The sequence below is a fragment of the Cheilinus undulatus genome, linkage group 16 (assembly GCF_018320785.1).
Source record: "Cheilinus undulatus linkage group 16, ASM1832078v1, whole genome shotgun sequence".
NCBI classification, from domain to species: domain Eukaryota; kingdom Metazoa; phylum Chordata; class Actinopteri; order Labriformes; family Labridae; genus Cheilinus; species Cheilinus undulatus.
Genome location: NC_054880.1, coordinates 8680359 through 8704729, shown reverse-complemented (window position 1 = coordinate 8704729; position 24371 = coordinate 8680359). Strand labels below are relative to the sequence as shown.

The 24371-nt window shown below is 40.5% G+C and overlaps 1 protein-coding gene across 1 annotated transcript; it reads right to left on the bottom strand.

Moving 5' to 3' along the window:
- Window positions 1–146: 146 nt before the first annotated feature.
- On the bottom strand, window positions 147–16663 carry znf865 (zinc finger protein 865). Its single transcript, XM_041808691.1, has 3 exons — window positions 16259–16663; window positions 12674–12776; window positions 147–5917 (listed from the first exon to the last, which is right to left on the bottom strand). The coding sequence occupies exon 3, from the start codon at window positions 5448–5450 to the stop codon at window positions 1326–1328; it is 4125 nt and encodes a 1374-aa protein (XP_041664625.1). The 5' UTR covers window positions 5451–5917; window positions 12674–12776; window positions 16259–16663; the 3' UTR covers window positions 147–1325.
- Window positions 16664–24371: the final 7708 nt, after the last annotated feature.

Here is a 24371-nt window from a genome sequence, read left to right as displayed (position 1 = left end):
GTCTTTCTAGTTTAACAGGACAACATAAAAAAAAATGAATGTTATGTCCACGTAGGTCACCTTTGCATGAAAAACCAAACAGCCACTTTTCAATATAAACTAACCCACTGTAAAGTAACATTTCAATTTTTTATTTGATTTGAGGGTTTTCAACAACTCACTTTTAGGCAAAGAAAGGATAGTAATTTAGTAATAATATTACATGTTTTAGTTTACAGAAAAAAAGAAAAACACATCTGGACAGGACCTAAGTAATGAACTATGTGTACACGCTTTTGTTACAAAAATTGGGCATAACTGTGGCGATGAGGGAGTGGGTAAAAAGGGGTACAGGGAGGGGGAAAGATATCACATTGATACATATACTCGTCCCACTGTTTTACAAAGATAGTCCCAAACTCATTCCCTCCCACCCGTACAATACCAACAATAATAAAAGAAATGATACTTGGAGTAAAAAACAGCAAATAATCAATATATAATAAAATATAATACGAATTGTACAGTACACTCGGTTATTTCTGTTCTCCTTTTAAAATCCTGAACACATTAACAGTATGAGTCGTGCTTTCTCTCTCCGTTCACGTCTCTTTAAAAAACGACAAAAGTAGTGTACATTAAAAACAATGTCAACAACACTTTTCTGTTTAGTCTCTACTCCTTCCATCCTTTTACGTCACTAGTATTGCCTTTATTGACAGATAAAGTCAGATTAGCTTGTTTTTTACAGTCAGGTCATGATTTAATTTAGTTTGGGGGCAGATCTTGATATAAAAAGTGAGAAATTCTCCACTGGGATAACAAATAAACACGTACAGAGCAAGAGACACGGACTAAACGGTTCAACAGTGGATAATGTGAGAGCAATTTGAAAAAATAAACTGGTACTAAAAGGTACCCCACTTCTACTTTAGGCATTAAATCCATATGTATGCGCAAACACTGCTAATCTGAAGTTTAAAATAAAAAAATAGTATGGAAAGGACACCGGATTGTTTTTTTGTTTGTTTGTTTTAAACAGGTGCTACTAAAATTGTGGTGGTCGAAATTTCCTTCACCTTAGGGAAAGGAAAGAATCGATAATGAGGGTGGTTCTGGTTTTAGGCTTTTTAAAGTCCACACTAATTTATCGACCACCTCTGCTGCAGTACGTTAGGACTGTTCACAGATTTACCCGGGAGCAGTGTGGGGATATTACGGTAGTTACACTAAACCCTCCCCATTCTCCCGTCTTGTTCTGTTAAAAACTTGCTAGCTCTTGCTTGCTTCTTGGATTATTAAAAAAAATAAAAATAAAAACAATCTATTCTAGAAAACTGTTTATTTTACTGACTGTACTCAGTCAGGACTGTTGATCTCTCAGGCTGGATCAGAGACGGGACTGTTAGCTGAATTGATGAATGGTCAATATCATACTGAGTCGGCGAAGATTTTATCTTAAGCAGTCCCCAGTTTCCGCTCCCGCTGCCAGAGGTTAACTCCCGGCAGGAGAATTTGTGCCGGGCCAGCAGTCTCGGGTTCCAGAAACGGTGTCGGCATCTGTGGCACTGGAATGCAGCTTGTTTTAGATGCTGGCCCCTGTGTTTCAAGGCTTTGTGTAGTGAGCTGGTGCGCCTCCCGCACACCTGGCACCTCAGACGGGCAGAGCGCCCAGAGTTTCTCGGTGGGTGCCTGACAGCGTAGTGGATCAGCAGAAAACCCTGCTTGGCATAGGTGGCGCTGGGGCAAATAGGGCAGGGGAAGCGCTTGATTGGGACATCCATTGAAGTGAGCCCGGTGACTCTGACAGCACCGCCAGTCCATGATCTCACAGTCATCCCCCCACCCTTTATCCTCAGCTGAGCCATGAGCTTTTTTCTGTTGAGCTGTGCCTGCAGTTTGCCCCTCTTTTTCCGTAGAATCATTAGCTTCCTTCGGGTGTCTTTACTCAGAGGGACACCCACCAGCTTCCCATCTCTCATTATGCTGTGGATTACCACTCGCCTTTTTTTCTTTCTGTGCTTTCTCGTCTGTCCCTGACACTTCTGGAAGTTTTTTGGGCGGTAGTGAAAAGGGTGCTGCATCTGTTGTTGTTGTTGTGGTTGCTGTTGCTGTCCTGACACTCCTTGCTGCATGTGAGTCGCACTTGTGTAGTTTGAACCTGATCCAGAGTCGTAGAAGAGTGGCGAGTATCCAGAAGTTTGGGTCTGGTTGACTCGCTGGCCGCTGCTATCAATGCCATGCTGGGAAAGTTTGTGGCGCACTAAGCTGTTGGAGTAGGCAAAAGCTTTACCACATACTTCACAACGAAAGGATTTCTCCAGCCCTACTCCGCCACCATGGACTGTCTGTTGGTGTGCCGTCAGGTGGAAGTAGTGACGGAATGACTTCCAGCACACTGTGCAGGTGTAAAGCCTCTGAGAGGGGGTGCCATGTGTGGGAGATTTATCTCCTTGAGAGCAGGAGGAGAAGTAATCAGAGTTTCCTGAATTGGGGACTTGATTGATAGTAGCAGCGGCAGCAGCAGCACCTTTAATCCGCCTCCCTTGGTTGTCCAGTTCCCCTCTTCTGTGCAGCTTCCCGTGTCTCACCAAGCTCTGAGCATAGGCAAAAAGCTTCCCACACAGGTTGCACTTGTAGTTCTTCTGACCAGAGTGCACAGTTAGATGTTTGGTGAGGTGGAAAGGTTCACGGAACATTTTACCACAGACTTCACAGGCATGAGGTTTCTCCCCGGTGTGGACACGGTTATGACGCCGTAAGGTTTCAGCTCTTCTGAATCGTTTGCCACAAATCTGGCAGCCGTACGGCCTCTCTGTTCCATCCCCTGGTGGTGCGGGACTCCTTCTCCGCCTCACGGTAGTGTTGGGATCCCTTTTTTCTCTAGGCTTTCTTGGTTTTCTAGGTTTAATGTGTGGCTGACTGGGATGGGTCAAAGGCATGGTGGAACCATTGAGGGTGGATGTGGATGATGGTCCACCTAAATTACCAAACCCCAAACCCCCCAGCAGGCCACCAATGATATCCCTCCTCTCTCCGTCCCGACTTTCTGTGTTAATATCACAAGAGGCGGCAGCTGCAGCAGCAATGGCTGACATTGCGCTGCTTGTAACTTCATCTTCTGAATCATCCAGAAGGGAAGACAGGGGTAGGTGAGGCTGTGGTTGTGGGTGTGGTTGTTGCTGTGGTTGCGGCTGCGGCTGTGGTTGTTGGTGGTGGTGCTGTTGCTGGTTCTGTGGGTGGGGATGAAGAGTGGGAGCTAAAGGGGCCTTACGAAGAGTCTGGTTGGTCATTTCATTGGCTAGCGTATTTTCTGAGGAGTACAAAGACGATGGCTGTGTTCGTCTGTAGTCATCAACACCGGTGCTGTAGGGCGGCTGGTTCTGGTAGCGGTTTCTGGAATAATCAGTTGCATATTTGTTGTCATTTGTCAATGCTGTGCTATCGTTTGAAATACCCACCGACTCTCCAGCGCCTCTCATTTTACTACTGGTTGGGTTGTTCGAGTCACTCCCCCCAGTGTTTGGCCTGTTTTTTGCGCTCCTTGGGGGCTTCCCACAGGCACCAGAAGCAGCATGGTTGAGTAAGGAGGTGCTCTCGCGGAAGCAACGTCCACAAGCAGGACAGCGGAAAGGCTTTTCGTCGTGAATCTTCTCGTGTCTGGTAAGGGACTCTCGACGGTTGAAAGACTTTTGGCAAATATTGCAGACAAAAGGTCGGTTTTCTGAGTGGGTGACACTGTGTTGGATGAGGTGACCCCTCTTTTTGAATCTCTTACCACACTCCCCACAGCAGAATATCCTCTCTGGGCTTGGGGAGTTACAGTCTGATTTCCTGCTTTGGCTTTCTGGTGTCAGGCCGTGGCTGCGTAGATGCCTTCTGAGGCTTGAGAGGTGGGTGAAAGTTTTACCACACTCACCACAGTGGTAGAGGGGCTCTGGTTCAGGCTGGCCTGATGAACTATTACTGTGGCTTTCTTGTTTATGTTGGTTACCATTAGCTACAAGAACGGATGTGGAGTTAGAGGAAGGGGCAGACGAGGAGGAAGAGACAGTGGAGGATGACTGCTGGGAAGATGACGACAGGAGAGAGGAATGTTGGGGCTCACTTGCGATGCCACTTATCCCCCCAGATCCCCCTCCTACAAGTCCTGATGATGAGCTCTGACTGTGCCCACTCGAGCTGCTGTTATGGCAGTTACTAACGCTGCTGCTGTGGCTGTGACTACTGTGACTGCTGTGACTGTGGCTGCTACTGTCTGCTTTCCTCTGAGGAAGGTAGCCTGCCATAGCTTTCTTCCTCCTGCTCCCACCACTTGTAGGCAACGTAGACGAGCTGTCTCCTGCCTTTGCCGTCTCGTCTTTAGAAAGGGACAGGTGCAGGGGGAGGGGGAGGGGCAGGCCGGCCTCTTGCTGCATTAGTGATGCTATCTGGTTAGAGGATAGCACTGGAATGCCTTGGAAATCAAAGCCACCCAGTGGGGCTGGTTGTGGGGCCGGGTGGAGGGGGTGCGGGTGGTGAGTGTGGCTGTGTGGATGAGATAAGGCATGAGGAGTCAGCTGTTGTTGCTGCTGCTGAGGCTGTGGTGCTGTGTGGCTGTGGGAGGAGTGCAGGGCAGGGGGAGGGGCCAAGGCTGAGTTTGAGTCAGTTGCCCCCTGGCCGAGACCCAAGCCTAGGTGATTGTGAGTGCCTTGCTGGACTAGGAACTGCTCAAGGCTGCTGTTGGTGGGAACACCGGACAGGAAGTACTGGTTAGCGGCCAGCATGCAGCTGAACTGCTGGTGAAGGCTGCGGGGGTCGGACTGGCCAACTAAAGGGACTGCTGTGCTGCCGGAGGGGTTGTTCGAGGCTGAAACAGAGGTGGAAGGAGATGGTGAAGAGACAGGGGGGCCAGGGGAAGGCTGGGGGACTGACAGACCAGGATGCAGGGGAGGAGGTGGTGGCGCAGGTGTCACAACCCCTCCGATGACCCCTGCGCTTCCTCCACTGCTACTACCACCAAAGTCAAAACGTCCCATCCCAGAGTGGAGCTGCTCCTGAGCCAGCGCAGCCTCAGCCGGGTGAAAAGGCCGTAGAAACTGAGGGTATCCCGATGAGGAGCTCCCGCTCCCACTGCTGCTGCTCATTTTGCTTGACTTTCTAGAGCTGTGAGATGAAGAAGATGAAGACGAAGACTGGCTCTGATGGGATATGGAAGGTGGTGGGGCACTCATTTTGGCGAACAACGATGAGGAGTCGGCGAAGGCATTACTCCGAGAACTCTGGAGAGATCCAAGTCCGAGGCCGGACAGGAGGCTCCCAGAGGTGTCGGCAGAGGGCTGGTGCTGCTGCTGGAGCTGCTGCTGATGCTGCAGCTGAACCTGCTGTTGGTGGCTCAGCTGCCGCTCTAATCCAAGGCCTTTGAACTGGTGGGCTTGGTGGCCACTTAGCATCTCTAGAATGTCCATGGGGTACTTGCTGAACTGGAACATCTCCCAATGCAGCTTAGGCAAAGTGTCACGAAGCCACAACTGCCACGTGCACTAAGTCTGTTGAGGCTGGAAAACAGCGGTGAGCCCTGGTCACACGAACAAGGTGAGCGGAGGTAGTCCTGCCAGGATTTCTACCCGGAAACTTCCAACAAGCCGCTATAATCCACCAAAAGCCGATGCTTGCATTTAATCATATAAATGTTTCACTAATACTTTTACTCCCCATTCAAGGGTGAAGCTTTCAAGTGCTTCTGAGGGGATTTTATAAAAAAGGATCATAAATAGGCAATAATCTAAACTATACTAAAAAATGAGTCTGTAGTGTTTCTTTAAAGTGTTCCATAACCATATGTGGAGTTTTAAAATCAGGGCAGCAGTCCCATGAAGTGGAGTGTGTCCATTAATTTAGTAGAGGATGAACCATTGCTTCACAGCCCTTCTGTCCCTGCATGGAGCTCCTGGATAGTCTGCAAAATGACAGAAACAAGTGTCAATTAGTGATTCACAGATACCAATACCAAGCATGAGTACACATATTCCTAAAACAATGCAGTATCATTTTGAAGCCTGATGTCAGCCTCTCATTATATGAGCATTAAGGCAAAGTTGGAGCAGTTTGGTGATATCTGAACATAAATGAGGATGAAAAAAGTGAGAATGAAAACTATACACTGACAAATTGTCAAGAGGAGGGATGAAGAACACCTGATGAAAATAAAACAAACTTTGAAAATAGTTTTAAGAACAGGTGTGGTAGTGGTAAGTCACCAAATGTAAGTACTTGATCCTCATACTTGGTCTTGAAAAATGTGGTACTGGCACATCCCTAATGTATCTTATGACATTATGGAATAGTTCCCCCACATATATCCTGGTCTAAATAAGAATGACTGATGATTTTTTTAAAGTAGAGCAGGTAGCTGGTAACATAGTTGAGAAATAGCTAGTAACAGTAGTAAAAGTAGACTATTCTTTGGATGTATAAAATAACTGTCCTTTTATCAGATGAAAGCAGTGGCATTTTTTCTACAGAGTAGGAGGAGAGTAGCAAAGAAGAAAATGGTTAGGATTTTAAAAACCATCATGGCCAGACAGAATTTGGGAGTTTAGGTTCATCCAGGAGCTGCAGCTCTACATCAACCACTTCCAAGTCTACTAAAGGCTACATAAGGAGCAATTTGATGCCTGCTTGGGAGAGCTGCACCAAGACTCTTCCCTCCATTTTCATCATTGTGATCTGATCTTCCCTCTTATTAGGCACATCGAGGTGCTGTCACAGAGCACTGGGCAGAATGCACGACCTTATACTGTGCAGCACTCAGCTTAGCAAAGGTTAGATGCCCTTTAGTGTCACACAACTCATTTACAATTAATGGCTTCATCAGCAGCATGCAGAACACAGTGCACAGCACACTACCTGGATCAGTCACTTTTCAGCTGTTACCTGAAAACCCCAAATTTAAACATTTGTTGTTCTGCGTAGAAACTCTCAAAAAGAATATCACAGAAGCCTCCCCTAAACACAATCATGTTTAAACATCAAGAATACTTCACATTTTGTTGCCTTACATTTACTTTTAACTGCAGTAAATCATGTGGGTTCTGAGTTTTAGAGAGAAACTGCCATGTTTACTTTAAGACATCCAGGAGATATTTGGAGCTTTTCTGATTTTAGACATCTAATTTGAGAGATGATGAGTTTTATGAATGTGCTTTTTAGAGCTTACACCCTACAGGAAAATCAAGTGTAACCACTGGCTAAAAATACATTCGTATGTCCACTTCTAGTGAAAGGAGTATTGTGTCACTGCCTTCCATCTTCAAAACAAATACACACTCAGGGGCCAGAGCAGCTGTTGCACAATTTTTTGCACAACTGTGGAAATCCTAGAAAGCTCCCTTCACTGGATTGTTTCAGTATGGGAAAATAATATTCTCTGACAGGGTTTTTTAATATCTGTCGGTTTGAACCTGATGAACCCAACAGCTGCCAGAGACCAATCTTTAAATCTTTTGGCTGGGCAACCACACTGAATTTTAAGTATTGCTGTGACAGTTTTAATGTTAGAGAGCTGATTTAATGCCTTTATTTTTATTTAAAAAAAAAAGAACAGGAATAAAGCTGAGAGATTAACTACACAGTGCTACAAGGACAGATAAAAGAGAACTAGAACTGCTGCTTTTTTCCACTGGTTTGCTTAAAATCAAATTAAGATGCAATAAGAAGATCAGTTTATCTGTTCAGTGGTTTTTAATGAATTTCTTACATGTGTGGATATAAAATCCAATCAAATAGTGCCTATTATAGAGCAGAATGACAAAAAAAGAGGATGGAGAGAGTAAGGAGAGAGAGCAGTGGCTCAAAATGCCACACGACTCCTGTCCAGCTCCTGCTGGATAACATGGCTGCCTATCGTCCACACCACACACATACACACACAGCTAAATGGCAGATAAAAGAGGTGGTCTGGTAGATGTGTGACAGAACAACAGGGGCTGCTGCTGAGAGCTGACATTCAGACTCTGGAGGCCTGTTCAGATTAAAGAAAAAAAGAATCTGATATTTAGAGACTGACATTTTAATGAACTTCCCTGATAGGGATTTTGGTCCATTTATTCAATCTCTGATCTATCTCTGACCATGAGAAGATGAGAGATTTGTTCACGTAAATATAGGTCACTACTACCTGGTGTATCAGATTTCTCCTTCATTCTAAACATAATCTCTATACTATTACAGTTTAAACAAAACCTTTACGCCAAGGTTTAATCATACTTGGAACATAACAAAAGGCATAATACCACTTTTTCTGACAAGGCAACCCAGTCAAAATGTACAGATTAAAAAAAATAAACATTCTACATCCCTATGACCACTAGGTCGGTATTTAGAAACAGAATTAATGAGATAAACCTCTAAAGTTGTGTTTCTCAGCTGGTGGGTCAGGACCCACTGGGGAGATATGGAGCTGTTCTTCAGTTTGTTTCAACTTTGTGCCTGGAAAAAAACAATGGCAGAACTCTATGAAGTACCTAGGCCATCAGTGGACACACATCTACATATTTTATTGTTTTCTATTTTACAGAGATAATAGGCAAATTTCAAAATTTTCTCAACAAATTCAACTAATTTGGCTAATATTCTTGGGATAACAAAGCAGTTTTTCCCCAATAAAACGGGGCAATTCCACAAGATCTTTCAAAAATTAGTAGAAATGTACATGCTATTATAGGTAAATGTGTGTGAAATGTATTTTCTCTTTTTCAGTCATACCTTCAATCTATTCAAGATTGCAACTGCAACATATTTTGTTATATAAATCTGCACTGATGAACGTTTTTGAACATTTGTGTGTGATTTGACATTTAATAGACTGTCTAATCCAGCTGAGAACCACTACTCTAAGGCACTTTCTTTAAACTTAATTTTCATGGAATGGGCACATCGACCCTAATAACACAATTTGGTGCATTTTGGTTAACCTGCAGACCTGAAAAATAAAGGCTTGAATCTTGTGTAGTGCTTTTTTCCTCACATACGCCTTTTCATTTGCTGACCCCAACGTTGGCATGATGTCAAGAAAAGGGTAAATTAGAGCATTTTGATTATCAAAGACAGCATAGTTAATGCTCTGCATATTCATGGTAGTTTTTTAGTTAAATTTATGGAATTTTGAAGGCACCGCTGATGATGCCAAATGCATCCCCGTTGAGAAAGGCTGTAATAGATAAACAAGGCCAAATCTGGAACATCTCATGAGCTCAACACATGAATTAAAGCACAATGGTGGTGATGATTGGTACCACCATGTATGTCATGCCTGTCGGTCATTAACAGAACATAAGTTTATGGCTTTTTAATCACCTAATCTAAAAAGGGAGACCTGTTCAACAGGTGAAAAGCTCATGAAAGCCTTAACAAATGCTGTATTTAAGTATTTATATAGAAATTTGTGCTCAGAGTGACTGAGTCACTCACCTTGTACAATTACCGCATTTATTTCCAAACTAGAAACATAACAACTTGTTTCCAAACCAAGCTTTTCTACATTATGTTTTCCAGTGCATGAGTGAGTTTTTAAAACTGCTATTATGATTCTAAACAAGATTCTGCCGACATACGCCTTACTTGAAATTGAAAAAAACATTTATAGTAGCAACTCCTCTGCCCATCCTCTGCCCAGTGGATATTTTGATATTTTACTACAAAAAACAACTGTCTAGGCTCTGGTCTAAGACCACCTATATACAGAGTTTGCATATTTGGTGATATAACACTTTTTTGTCCTGGACTAGCACAGGCTCAGGGCCGTCGTTCACAGCTTCTGTTTTCTCCACTGGCAGATTATTTTTCAATACAAAATCAATGTAGTCAAACTGTTTTTGTTATTGTGCTCTCCATGTTCTCAGTTAAAAACAGACTTCAAGTTTCCAACTTTTGGACTAGTGCTGCAGTTGTCAATATCTCTTTTCTCTCACTGACCACTATTATTCAAGAAGAGGTGAAACTTCCGATATCAGCAGCAATGGTGAAGGAGAATTTGATCTGACTCCTCTTTTTGAGGGTGTAAACTCCTCGTCTTCAGCTGCTGCTAAGGCAGAATTTTTCCTGGTTTTCATAAAAGAAAACATTAAGCACAGAGTTATTTAAAACAGACCATACACATACTACTGAGAGAATTAAAAGCCAACTAACCTAGTTATGCTCGCTGGTAAAAAAAAAAAAAAAAAAAAAACCGCTATGAAACTGAGGTCATATTGACCTTTGGACACAGGTGGATCAGCAAACCTGAATAAGATGGTCAAAATGTTTAAACTTCGATGAGTTGTAAGGTTTTAAAATGATAAGATCTCAATCATTTAAATAATAAACAGAATAAATAGGTATCAAAGCTATAAAAATGTAAGCTCTATGGTCATATTTTAACCCAAAGCTGCCGAAAGAAATGTTACCAATTATCATTAGCTAAATATTACACAGTGCACAAAAGTTTCTCTGCATTGTTATAATGAAAAAACAACATACTTGCATCTGAAAGTTCCAAACATTGGGCACCTGAGGTTTATATATTCACTATGGTATTTTAAGTACACTGTTTCAATTAAATGTGTCCTGATCAACTGAAACTTCTAAACATGCTCAGATGATGACTGGTTGACTCCACAGATTTTCAGTGAGAATTTATTTTTGCTGCCACTGTAGAAAAAGACAATCCTCTCACTTTCTCCACTAAAACTGAATCATTAGAGAATGAAGTTCTTGATCGTCTTTCTTGGCTGGCTACAATTCTTTTTAAAATCAGAGGTGAAGTCTGACCTTCCTCTGGCTTTGCACGCAGACGTGAACAACTCTCCCATGGGACGGAAACCAGAGGAGTTAAACATCCTCATGTGTGCTGTCACATCTGCGTTCAGTCTGAAGCTCAGCAGAGCGACACAAGGACTCAGACGGCGAACGCTCATCCACTGTCTGAGGAGGAATCTTCAAAACGCAGTAGAAATAAAAATCACAGGACCATAACTTAATGTTTATTTCCCTATGAATAATATTAAAAACCTGTGTTACTTAAAGCTCTGCGCTGTGTTATTAAAATGTGACAAGCAGTAAAGTATTTAACACAAGATAGTAGTTAAAAGTCTACTTCACAACTGTCTGCTTACGAGACTGTGTATTGACAATATTGCAATACTATACACATCGCAAGAGGTAACAATTTCATTTATTGCAACATATATGATGCAATTTTCTATCTATTTTTTGGAAGCTTTGGAAAAAAGTAACCTTTATGTTTAATATTTGGCAGTCCCTTTGACATTGAATGATATGGCACTACTTTTATGTGCAAAGGAATCAACATTCATCTGTGAGAAAACGTGTCTTCAAGGCTCTCAGACTAATAAAAAAGTGTCTTACTGTCAAATTACAGCCTCGCAGCACAGCAGGGTTTCTCAAACAGCTCTTGACTCCTATTTTCAGGTCCTTAAATGTCACAATAAAAACATCTACAGAGCTTTCATGTGAGATGATGTATGACTTATTGTTGTTTTTCTTACTTTTCATGAGAAAAGGATGGCTCGAAATGAATAACAGCTCAAAAACCATACTAAAAGTTTTTTATTTCAAAGGTGAGGTTTCAGTCGTTTCCCCAAAACCTGGTGGCATTTTAAGTGAGCCCACATAATGCTGAGATGATCTTTGGCATGACATTTTTAATATGCTATACCCTAGAGGAGACGTTAAGTGATACCACATGCTAGGCAGATACCAGTATTACTGGCATACACTATGGTTTGAGTCACACTCAAATGTGTTTATTTTCATACAGTACTGTGCAGAAGTTTTAGGCATGTTTGGGCCAAAATTTGAGGCTGAAGTACAATACAATACAATAACTTTATTTATCCCTGAAGGGTAAGTAAGGGAAGTAAGGCATGTAATGGCGAGTACGCCCACCTGTGGGCCCCATCGGGGGGAAGGAAGATTGACACAACCCAGGTCATGCTCTGGATGTCTTTGTACATTGCCATGGGCATGGGAAAATAATCTGATAAAAACAAAACAAATCCACAGCTTTAGAGCAGAGTTATGGGTAGATGTGGCGCTTAAACATAGCCTAGGGTACTGTTAGGGCAGGTAGGAGAGTTGCCACAACCCCCTAGTTGTAGTGTGTATGTTCTAAGCACCTGAAAACTGTTGGTGGTTGAGGGGCGAATTACCAGGGGTGCAAAGGCCCGGACTAAAGAAATGCTGTTAAGCTCAACCTTGACTGCTGAGCAACACATGTACATGTTAAATGTGTCGACACTGAATCTGGCCACCCTCCCTACTTGCTTCAGCCTGGGGTTGTGGAACATCAGGACCTGTGAAGAACTGTTAGCGCTCTACATGCCTAAAATTTCTGCATAGTACTGTATGTTAGATCTCCATCTTACAGCTACAAGTTGTTTTCAAGCTCTTAATGAAGCGGTAAATCTTATTTTCTTACAAATGTAAACAGAAATTTTTATGATAAAAGTAAAATTGAGGGTTGTTCACTCGCACATTCAGTCAGTAAACATTCAGTCTGTAAAGTTTTAACTGGCACGTGCTTCACTTAATTAATTGTCACACATTTTGTGCTGATAGTATCACACAGCTCTGAGGAGCAGCACAAGTGACAAACTGGAGCTCATTAAACCAACAGTTAGTTTGATCATTTAGAGACATGTTGTTTCCTTCTTACCGGATGATCCGCAGGACTGGAGCTTCCCACTGGACCACGGATGAGAGAGGGGAAAGTGCTCGCCTTCGCCACTGCCAACACCCGTTGTCGCCTTGTGGATGGCCTGAAAGAGATGAACCAATGACAGAGAAGATCAGAAACTATCAATACAGCACAGTAATGTTGCCAGCAAATTTGAGAAATAAGAATAATGTGCAAGTGTCTGCTTGCAAATTGATTTATTCCTCATCAGTGCACCTTTCTTATGACATTGATGTTCTTTTACAGATATTTTGTACTTTCTGATACCATAAATCATTACAATTACAAAGATTGTATCATATACAATTAAATAAATACATTCAAACAGATGTAAGACTACGTATAAATGTGTTTTTAAGAATGGATGTTTGTGCCAAATGTACAAGCAAAGGCATTTTACAGCAATAGACATCAATAAATAAAAAGAAAAGTTATAAGACAAAATGTATTGTCCTAAGTAACTGTCAGATAGCAGTCGAAATTACAGACACTTTGATACTTTTAGATACCAGGTGTTATTAGGATATTTATATATCAGAGGTGGGAGAAAAAAAATCGATTCTTAGATGCATCGTGATGTGGAGGTGGAAGATTCTGAATCGATTTATAAATGTCCCAAATTCAATAATTGCTGATAATTAAGGTATTTCATACTGTGGAATAGCAAGAACAAAAAGATGGAACTCTGACACACAGCAGGAAACAGCAAGATTTAGATTACCAGTTGTTCTTCTGTGAAAAACTGCATTTATTTTTGTCATTTCAGATATGTTACAAGGAAAGGATGCTGCTACCTTTGGTTCAGTGCAACTGCAAATTTCCTGTTTACACACATCTTCCACCAAAGGATAGAGGAGATTTGATTCATCTCTTTTTTCTAAACACAAATGCAATGCTTTATTATGTTTGGCACACTGATGACAACAGAAATGTTAAAAAAAAAAACAAAAACAAAAACAAAAAAAAAACAAGTGCATCAAGGCGTATCAATAATGGATTAAGAATCAAACCATAGCCCTATGAATCGTAATAAAACCGATTTGTGAGATGCCTAAAGATTACCACCTCTAATATATAGATTATTTAATAAGCAATCATATCAAATAATACCAAAGTTTTAGAAATACCGGTCTATTTCATTGAAAACAAGACAGTGCATCTCTGGGGGCAATCCTTCAATAAATCAAAAATTCAAACGGGAGAGAGATAAAGCCATCAAAAATGACCAGTTCACTCCTGAACACTTTCTAGATTGCACAGATGTTTCTAGATTGCTCAACATGTTACCCAAACAGAAAATAAAATTGTTGGATTATTACTAGTTTCATATTGACAAGATTAACAAAGAACAAGGGCCTACAGTCAAAGCCCCCAATTTTTTTGTGATGCCTTACCAGTGCTTATTGTTGCTAGTTAACCAAAGGTGATAACCACAAGGTCATTTCAAATAGCTCTGTGAGCTTAACATTTACTTTAATTCAATAAAAATTACTAGACAACATGAAAAGGAAAAGGACTCCTGGCATTAGCAGCCTACAACTTCATTTTCACAGCACTTCAAACCAGCATTACTTGTTGCCATGTTACAAAAATTGACCCTCACTTTCCTCTGTACAATCTATGTCATTGTTTTAACAGCCATGTGCTTCATATTTATGTATTTCATAAAAATATTACACAGAAAACATGAAGACAAGGTAAAGGAATCCTGTCCTGACCTGGGTGGAAGCTGCTGACCTGAAAATTTCATCCTCCTAAAAAGACAAGTCAGATCAGTTTCTCTTTTGCCATTGTCAAAAATAACCACCCCTTTTTGATTTTGATTGGCAAATGAGGAAGAAGGGACATCGACGAGCCCAGCGCTGTTTCAGTTGAGCTTTTTTCAACTAATAACTCTTAAAGTGTGGCGCCAAAACAGCTGATGCAAAGGGCATCTTTCCTGCCTCAGGTACTGTGCGCTCAGGATGATGGGCCACATTGGATTTGAATTAAAAATAAGCGCTGCCAGCGGAAAAGCACTGGCTGTGAACACAGGCTTTAAGATTGTTTTTTTCTTCCACCACTGGGCCATTGCTGCAAGAGTTCTGCTGTTAACAAAGCTACTATTAAAAGTCCATACCCTAATGATTTTGTTTGGTCAGGGAGAAAACAGTGACACTGACAAGCAAGGTGCTGTTCCAAGAGTTCAACCATTTTCAACAGAGAGTCCTTCGAGCTGTGGTTCTCAAATGGTGAGGCAACGCTCACCAGTGTGCCTTAAGACAAGTCAAGGTGTGGCTTGGGAATCTTTCTAAGTTTATTAATACAAGTAAAACAATAACCTTGGAGAGCAGATGGACTGTCCCGATTCCATATCTGTCGACTGATCCATCTTCTTGCAAAGCTGCAAATATTGTGAGGATTGTGAGAAATTTGAAGACCGATGAATCATGCAGATCAGGGCGGTAGCTACAGGCGGGTTTAGTTGTGCTGCAAACCAGTAATAGCAGTGTGTGATTGGCTCATACTTAGCTTTAGCTTTAGTTTTATCCATCAAAAAGCTCCAAAGTTCATAAACTATGACAGCATCTGCCAATGTCATGGTATCTACTGTGATTGATCTTAGGTGTGTCTTTGGCATAAAATCTTCAAAAACCACTGGCTCTTGGCATGGTGGCAAAAAGAAATTTAAAAAAAAAAAGGCTCATGCAAAGGGCGTAAAACGGGGATTGACTTTGTTTGATTTTTATTTTAATTCTAATACCATGGCAACCCTAAAGAGTTGCAGTAATGGTCTATATTACCATGTTTAGTGCTAGAATTGAAAAACTAACACATGTAAGGAGTTTTACATACTTTATGTATGTTTAATGCATTTCAAGAATTACAAGAATCTAACTATCAAACTAACAACAAGGAAATATCCCAGATGTAGAGATTATAAACACTGGTTATATAAATCAACAACATAGTATTTGAGACTTCACTTGAGATAGTGTGTAAGAGTTTACTTCTATTTTTCTCATATCTGAAAACAAATTATCCAGTCATGGCTCCTCATGACTGTTAGTGTTTGTTGCTGTCACTACTATCGAATCAGCAACTTTGGATAAGTATTGTGGTGCAATTAAGACAGTGTGTCAGAGTTTTCTAGCATTTTTGATGACGGACAAGGTCAGAAATACCCAATATCTGGTGCCAAGGGCTGTTGTTGTTTCATACAATGATAACGAAACAGGTATCGATATCGTTCTGATTATTATGAGTACTGTATCGAAGTTTAGAATTTGGCTACCATGACAACCCAACCGTTGGTGCTTTAACGGTCCAAAAAACGTTGTTTTTGTTAGTTTGGAACATTTACACATAAAGAGTGTTTCAAATTGAGCTGAATTACGAACGCGTCGTTATAAAAAAAAGACTCAAAATAAACTGTTCAAACTCACATACAGGAGGTACCCCGGCTGAACAGCATCACGATAGCACTGCTAGCAGTTTAGCCCAACTGTTAGCTACACTTAGCATAGCGGCTAACAAATTAGCATCCTACTCCTGCTGGGATTGGGCTTTTGTTTATGTTTTTACCTTGTAGCATCCGATGTGTGGGTGCAGCAAAGCTCAGAAACACGGGGAGAAAGGTGGTAAAACATGGAGCGGGGAGTGTGCCGTCAGACCTGGGTCCCTCCTGCCTGTCAGCGGGCCTTTTTCTTCATCCGTGGAAAAACACTGTGAGAGGCCTGCTGGCTCTGCTGGCTCTCCATCTGCTTTTCACTCGCTAACAAAAACTATTTCCGCTGGCCTGCTCCGGTATGTCCATTGTCTGACGCTTCGGTTCTGCTGCTCCACCGGCTCTCGGCTCGTCTACACCCAAACTGCAGCTTTGTTTAGTTTCCGTCGTGTTTTTTCCTTCTTTTTTTTTGCACGGTTGGCTGTTTTCCGCCCTTGTCAGTTTTAGGTGTCCCCCACTGTAGACGACGGATCCTCCGATGCTGCTAGCGCTGAGGCTGCGTTCAGGTGATGTCCGAAATGGGAAAAGTCAGTTTCCCATTGTGAAAATTTAGATAGAGCTTTATTAAGCTGAAGCAAGACCTGAAAAAATGGGAAACTACTGGTAAGGTAAGGTTAAGTGATATTGACCAAAAGTCACATCTTACCAGCTGAGGCTGAATGGCACTACACGGTTTATATTTCGATTTTTCTGTAAAGAAGTAAAAGAAGTCACATTCACAGAGGCCAAATGCCAAGCACCTTTGCTAACAGATAGCTGAACAAATAACTTGAGGAAACACAATATTTGGTGGAAAACAGGCATTTTCACGATCAGTCAGGTTATAGATAAATCCCTATTTCATCTGCAATTTAATTTTTTAACTTACAGGCTAGCTCAGAGGACTTTACATGATGGGTAGAAAAAAAATTGTCAACATCAAATTAATAAATCATAAACTAGGCCTTCCTGGTGTCGATCAGAAGCACCACATAGCAATCAAACAACAAGGCACATCTCAAAATCTTGGTCTGTTTATTCCATAGTTCATTCATTTTTTTCCTTTTTTCTTTTTTTGTCCTTCCTTTCATACCTGTCTGTTATGGACAAGACATACTTAGAAAACATCTTTAACTTGAGTATTTCCCCCTCTTGTTAAATAAAGGTTTTAAAAAGAAGAGATCAACACAACTACTACAATTCGTCCTTACAGGCAGGTTGGTCAACATGGCTCTTCAACCTGGAAACTCCGAGCTTTAGAGAAGCACGCGAACGCGTCCTAAAATGGTAGTTTCCTGTCTGTATAAAGGTTCCGGGTAGAACCAGGCACAGGTTGGTTCTGTTCAGCCCCACCGATCACGCCCACCTCTGCATTTGTATCTCTGAGCGCTCTGCTCATCAATGGATCCACACTGGAGAAAGATCTGTGAGCGCGTGCATGCGCGCGTGCATGCTTGTTTGGGATCTGTGAAAGAGACATCACAATCCGCCCTGACACTGAGTGTGTGTTTGTCTTTGTGTGTGTGCTTTCACACTAAGTGTGTGAAATGTTAATGAGTCAATTAAAGAGATCATTAAGGCGCAAGCTGCAAAATACCACAATAAGTAGAAACACGCGCACACATCTCACAGGGGGTTTAGTCGGATTATTCTTGACAACAAAGACATTGAATAGAAATTAACATTTTATATCTTATTTTTTAATCTAAATTTCTGTACCATACTTAACATTATTATTATTATTTTTGTTGTTGTTGTTGTTGTCATTATTATTATCATCATTATTACTATTATTATTATAACACCATTATTTTTATTATTATTATTAATGCTACCGTTTATTGATAACCAAAAAAATTCATTTTGAGTGCATTATATTATGAACATAATATTACACTGTCTTTTTTTTTTAATTACGTCACATTTAACCAAGAAGCATTAATGATGAACCCTATTATGAGATATAAAATTTTTTTGTTTAAAGTAACACTGAAAATTTTTCAGTTTTATGTGGATTTTAGCGCCCCCTGTGGACTGTAGACTGCTGGATTACCTGATCCTTGATAGAGAAAAAGTGGATTACCAAATCCTGTCATTTTAATCCAGATAAAACCTTTAGAAATACCGAACCCTGGGGATCAATAAAGGGCTGATCTTGTTAATGTTTTAAAGAATTTATTATCAAAATATGCCACTTGTGAATCAATACTGACCTGTGTATATTTTCATGTTTTTATCCATCTTAGATTCTATCATTTGAAATGCATGCTAATCCACATTTAAACACCCTTTAAAGTAAGTGGCTAACATTTCTGTTTAATCAGATGTTCCACTTCAGAAATAGAAATAATGATCCTGATTTATTACAGGCTTGTGATTCATTAATCTTGATTAATTGCATCAATAATGTGAGGATTGTATTACAAATGAGCCTATTGTGTTACCCTCTTAATAGTAGTTTAAAAAATATCTCATTTTAATTTTATTCCATTCTTCCTCTTATTTGAGATGATTCAGCGAATCTTTAATCAATCTTTAATTCCTTATTAATCTCTCCCTGAGGGTGCTGATGGCATTACCAGGTGGATAAAATAGTGAAAAAAAATCAAGTGAGTTTTCAGCAAGTATTTTCGTAAAGTTTAAAGAGCTGCTGTGTAGGGTTGTACGAGCAGTGACAGGCCCACACATACACATGGCTGTGGCCCTCAAAGCCCCCAGTAAATGGGCCCTCCCTAGATGCCATCTAATAATACCAACACATGCACACTTGATTTGTAGAGGTGCACAGGCCCCATGGTTAGCATTCGCCTCCTGGGCCTGGCTCCATCAGCTTTGGTGCAGAGAAAGGTCACACTGACATTACTGTCCTAGTCCAGTGGGCCCACTAAAGACCTAATATTACAAAATAAAAGCTCATAACATTTAATGAAAAGCAGTTTACATTTTGAGACAAGCAGCAAGAACTAAAATGAATATTTCTTGTTGCTTCAAAATGTAATAATGGATAATGACTGGTTGTTTATTTTCTCTTCTATTTTTTGTGAATTTAGGTCCAAATAAAAGGTAATTATCATCTGATTTAGTCTGGACCAGATTTTTGCTGACCTCCACTGCCCTTCCCCCACAGATGGGCGGCCTTGGATGTACAATATTAGACTGATTTTTTTTTGTGTTGATTTTTTTAAATGCATTATTTTGTGATAAATCAATCTAAATTAATGTGTTAATGTGTAATGTTCACCTTTGAGTTCAGCATTGGTATGGACAACATGGATAACTGTCCTCAGTGTACATCAGGACAGAAATCTTCAGGTTTACTGAAGATGAGAACATTTTTTAAGGCTGTACGAGAACGGTTAAAAAAGGTGAATGATTGAAACACAAGTTTTGACTCGTCCAGTGAGCTGTCTTTGAGTTTTTTAAAGTGAACCACTGTGGCTGCGCTCAATGCAATCAAAAAACATTAATGCACTTATTATGGACCTTGATTAATTGCAAGCCATGCATCAATACCGACAGCTGCTGTAATATAGTCATTTCCAACACTAGTCTGATAAAGGATGATGCAAACACGGTGAGTCCTTTTCTTACATAAAGTAACATTATGTTATCTCAGAAATAAGTAAAAATGAGAGCTTGTCAACAAGAAAAGACAGAAAATGAGAGATGTCATCACACAGGACACAGAAGGAGGTGTAGTGGTATTATTTTTATTGTTATTATCAATTAAACAGTATGGTTTCTACAAACGCAAGAATTGATCACCAATAACAAAAGAGTTGCACACCTGTGAGACCTTTGTTTGGATATTCTTGGAAATAGACATAGAAGGGGATGTAATAAATAAATGTATCATACAATTTGAGGTATGCAGAGTAGCTTTGAGAATACAAATATGCCCATGCCCCCCCTCCCAGCCCCCCTCTTGATGGTAAACAATCATGTACGCACACAATCAGGCATACACACGACAGACATACTGGCACACAGCTGTATCAGGGGAGCAATAAAATAAACATGGATTAGAACATCTGCATCAGACCTTTAAAGGTATATGGGGGAAATGAGACGTTAAATCAGCGTATATCGTTACCATATCATTTACATTTACCTCCCCTTTCTCTTTTAAAACGTAATGAGATGTTTTCCAGTCCTTCCAGTACATTCTCCACCACGACCCACTCAAGTAGCAGCTTAAAAACACTTAAGTACATGTTGTTTAACCCTTCACATTTCTAAAAACACTGCATGTGTAACTTTGGTGCCCTTAAAATTTCTTAAAACGAGCACAGGTGAAAAACAAGTTGCCTTTGCAGATACAAATTCACATCAGAGGGCGATTCAAATACCAAAACTCGACACATTAGAAGCCTTTTTTGAAAAATCCTAGCTTTGGTGAACGTAGCTCGACAAGAAAAGCTGCGACTGATCAAAATCCCTTTCAATTTTCACATTTTTAACAATAAGAGGCCGTTTAAATCCTAGAAAAAGTTGATATGAACATTTAACGACCACAAATCAGGTACTTGAAATCGTCTCCATGTGGTGACCCAAAAAAGTTTGGTCAAAAGTGAGGTTCAGCATTCCCAAAGAAGACACAGAGAGAAACATCGACAGGTACACAAATAAAAACAGACGCATGTACATTAACACATACACGCCGTGACATCATGAGTCAGCACTGACATCACCACCACTGGCTTCTGACATCTTCATGCGGTTTTCGTCTTTTCTCGTTGATTGCATCAGCTCAAATGTTTTTTCTTTTTTAACTACAAAGTTTGAATATTGAAAAGTATCAGGATTATACATTAAAATTCACAGATTTAAAAAAATAAATACATGTTTAAGCAAAAGACAAACTGATAAAGTGTCTGATCAAAGAGGGGATCTTTACACGCATGATCATAAACCATCAACATGTGTCGTAGTAAAAGACTAAAAACGTCTGGCAGGAAGCTCCGCTCAGTAATCAATCATGTCGTCTTTATCAAAATGCAACTCCAAGGGGAAGCTGAAAACCTTGTACAAGGCCTCATGAGTCCCTTAAAACCCCATAAAGGGGGATCCAGCGTTAAAGGCTAGAAGGTCCATCTCACAGCCAGAAAAAAATTAAAAAATTACAAAACATGACATAATCATGACTACCTTTCCTCTTATAATGTCTCGCCAAAGTCACACTGCTGCCATTTTTCTTTAAAATCAGGCTCACTGTGGGAAACTTAAACATCCAGTCAGCATTAAACATTAGCACTGCCAACATTCAAGGCAATAAAAGGTCAAAACCAAGCACTATTTATCCAAGACAGATCACAGCTAGTGTGGGTAAATGAACCGAAGTTGGATTGCAATGTGGCTAACATTTGCAGTGCTAGCACTGCCAGCCTTCAACCCTCTTTGCAGGTAAAGGCCCACTTTCCTGTGCTAAATGTCATCACTTAATTCTTGGGTATAAGTGGCTTTAACCCGACACGTCCTTCATACATCTTAATCACTATTCGCATGGGATTAGTATTACCTAGAAACCTTTGGTTTTTTAAATAATTGTGCAGGTGGTCTGTGTTTTCAATACTGTGTGAATCAACCAGGTCTGTCATTTGTGAAGTAAAAATTCCAGGGTAGATAATCGACCATATTTCAGCACACACAAAGGTCCACAGGTAATACTGATCCTGTGTAGATAGTGTGTTAATCACTATTTTCTTGATCAAAATAGGGCTAAACCACTGGTATCAGTGATATTAATTCACTGTTGTTTTTATCGGGTTAAAGAGTGTTGAAGTAGCGAGGCAGAGTAACCTTTAACTGGAGTTACAGTTGGTACTCTTGGCGTTGGCTGCTTCACAGTAGGACTGCAGGCCTGTATAGATAAACAAAATGAACCATCAGTTTAACTAATTATTCTGGTGTTATGGATCAGACTTCAAATGTTGAGCCAGCTAATCTCAAGAATCCTGAGCAAATTTCCTTTCTAAGAAATGTTAACCTTTCCTTTCTTTCAATGATGGCTTGGCAATGCTAGCTAGGAAAAAGCTAAAAGCTAACATTTGATGTTGTCAAATGTTACCAACCCACAAACTGGAGGGACCTAAAGTCTTTTGATATACCACTAGGTGGTGTATAACAAAAGCTTATGATAGCATCCAAGCCCAAAAACTTGCAAAAATTCAGTCCATTTAAAGCTTCAATATCAGGCTAACATTCCAAGCTGTTTTTCTGATATACTATTAAGTGGCATTAACTGACAGTAAATAATATTAATAATAATAGCATTCAAGGCTAAAATTGGCATCAAAAATTCCAAACAAATGGGGCGCAGATTGCTAAGTGGTTCGGTCATGCCCATACATGGAAGCTAGTCTTCCTAGTGGACAGGTTCAAATCCAAACCATGTCTCCTTTCCTGCACGTCATTCCCTACTCTCTTCCCCTGATTATTTACAACACCAACCTCGCTTTCCTCTCAAAATAAATATTTTAGATTCCAAGCAAACGTTGCTATTAACTAGCAAATTTCTTAGCTAGAAAATTCCTTGCAAACACAAATGATGCCTTTAGTATCTTTAGCTGTGTCTTAATTCAGGGGCTGCTTCCTCCACCCTGCCTTTGATAGACTGCATCATAATGGTGTATCGATGGCTGTCCTTCCCAACGACTCCCTCGGTGTATTTGACAAGTGCTACTTTTCCGATTAAAGATCAAGCATAGTGGCCCACCACATCCTGGGATTAATCGTATGGCAACTAAAAACAAGCTAGTGGACCTGAAAGTGGCAGGGAATTTGATAAAAAGTTGGTTAACTCATCAAAAAAAGCTAATAACACAAATGTCAAAAAGTCAAAGAGGCCTTCAAACTATCTTTAACAGGATACGTTACATGACGTTTGCTTTGTTGGCTAGTTACGGCCTAACTGTCGCGGATGTCGGGAAAATGGAGCAGTGCTAACGAGAAAGGTCAAAAGATTAATTTGCAGCATTCTGAATACTAATAAAGCAGAAATTAAATATATTCTATGATAATATAATGTTGAGACACAGCTTTCTAAGAGAGTGAATAAAGCTGTCTGGTTTGTTGTTCTCAGCTTTGTGTTCACACTGATGGGACAGCATTTTCTTTAGCTTTTATGTGTTCCACTCAGCGGCTCAAACCTGTTTCATACATATTTTTCAAGTGAACCCCTCCCTCTCTGACTGTTAGTCATTTGGGGGAAAAGAAATGTCTCTGCCTACTTTAAAATGCCATGTCTTTGGAGGGGGAAATGGCAGAGGAGAAACCGAAGAAAATAGTGTCTTTGATGTGAAACATAACAACCATAAACAACTTTGAGATACCTATCGTTTCTTGAAATTGTTCAAAGAACCTTGTTTTCTGATATTTGGCAGCACTAACAGGGCCTTCTGCCTCACTTGCAGGTAAAACAAAGAGAGCATTTGTTTTTGTATTAAAATCTGCTCTGAAAGTGGTGGAGTAAGCCTTTCAGGGTATGAACAGCCATTGACAGGCAGGAAATTCTCAACAGACCAGACCATCTAATTAAAGATTGGCCTGAGTGGTCTACATAGGCTACAAAGACTGGATGCTTTGTGTCTTGGGTCCTTTGAAGGATGCTTAACCTGAATTGGGACACAGCTATAGAGACTAGTATTGCTTGGAAGTGGCTGCTTTCTGATTAGCTGTTGACAAACAGTATTAAATGTCCTATCTGTATTTTGCTTAAACTAAAATATGCGCCTATGTCTCTTCAGCTTTTCACCACCCACTGCTTTGTTAGTTGCAAGCCAACTGAGATGCAGTGAAATACTAATGATTTATCAGATTCCCTTTGTTTGTAGCATGAAAGACTGAGTTGTTTTTCATCAGATTATCTAAATTTCCTAGCTTGAGCCTGACATCTGGGGTAAACGGCAGCCATGTGAATTTGGTTAACGTTGGTATTTAACAAAAATCTAATAATGTCTGTGTGTTTATACATTTTACACTTAAGTTCCTTTTGCTTTGCAGAGTTTCCTTGCATGTTTAAATATTTTCTCCCTATACGATAAGAGAAAAACTAAAAATCAGTGAACATATGCACAAGCATGCCTCTCAACATTGACACGCAGAAGAAATGAAATGAGAAGCAGACACTGTACAGAGCACAGACACACGAAGATAAGTCGGTATAGCCCTTGGTGTGAAGTGTCCATTGTCCCCCGCCTTGAACCCGTCTGC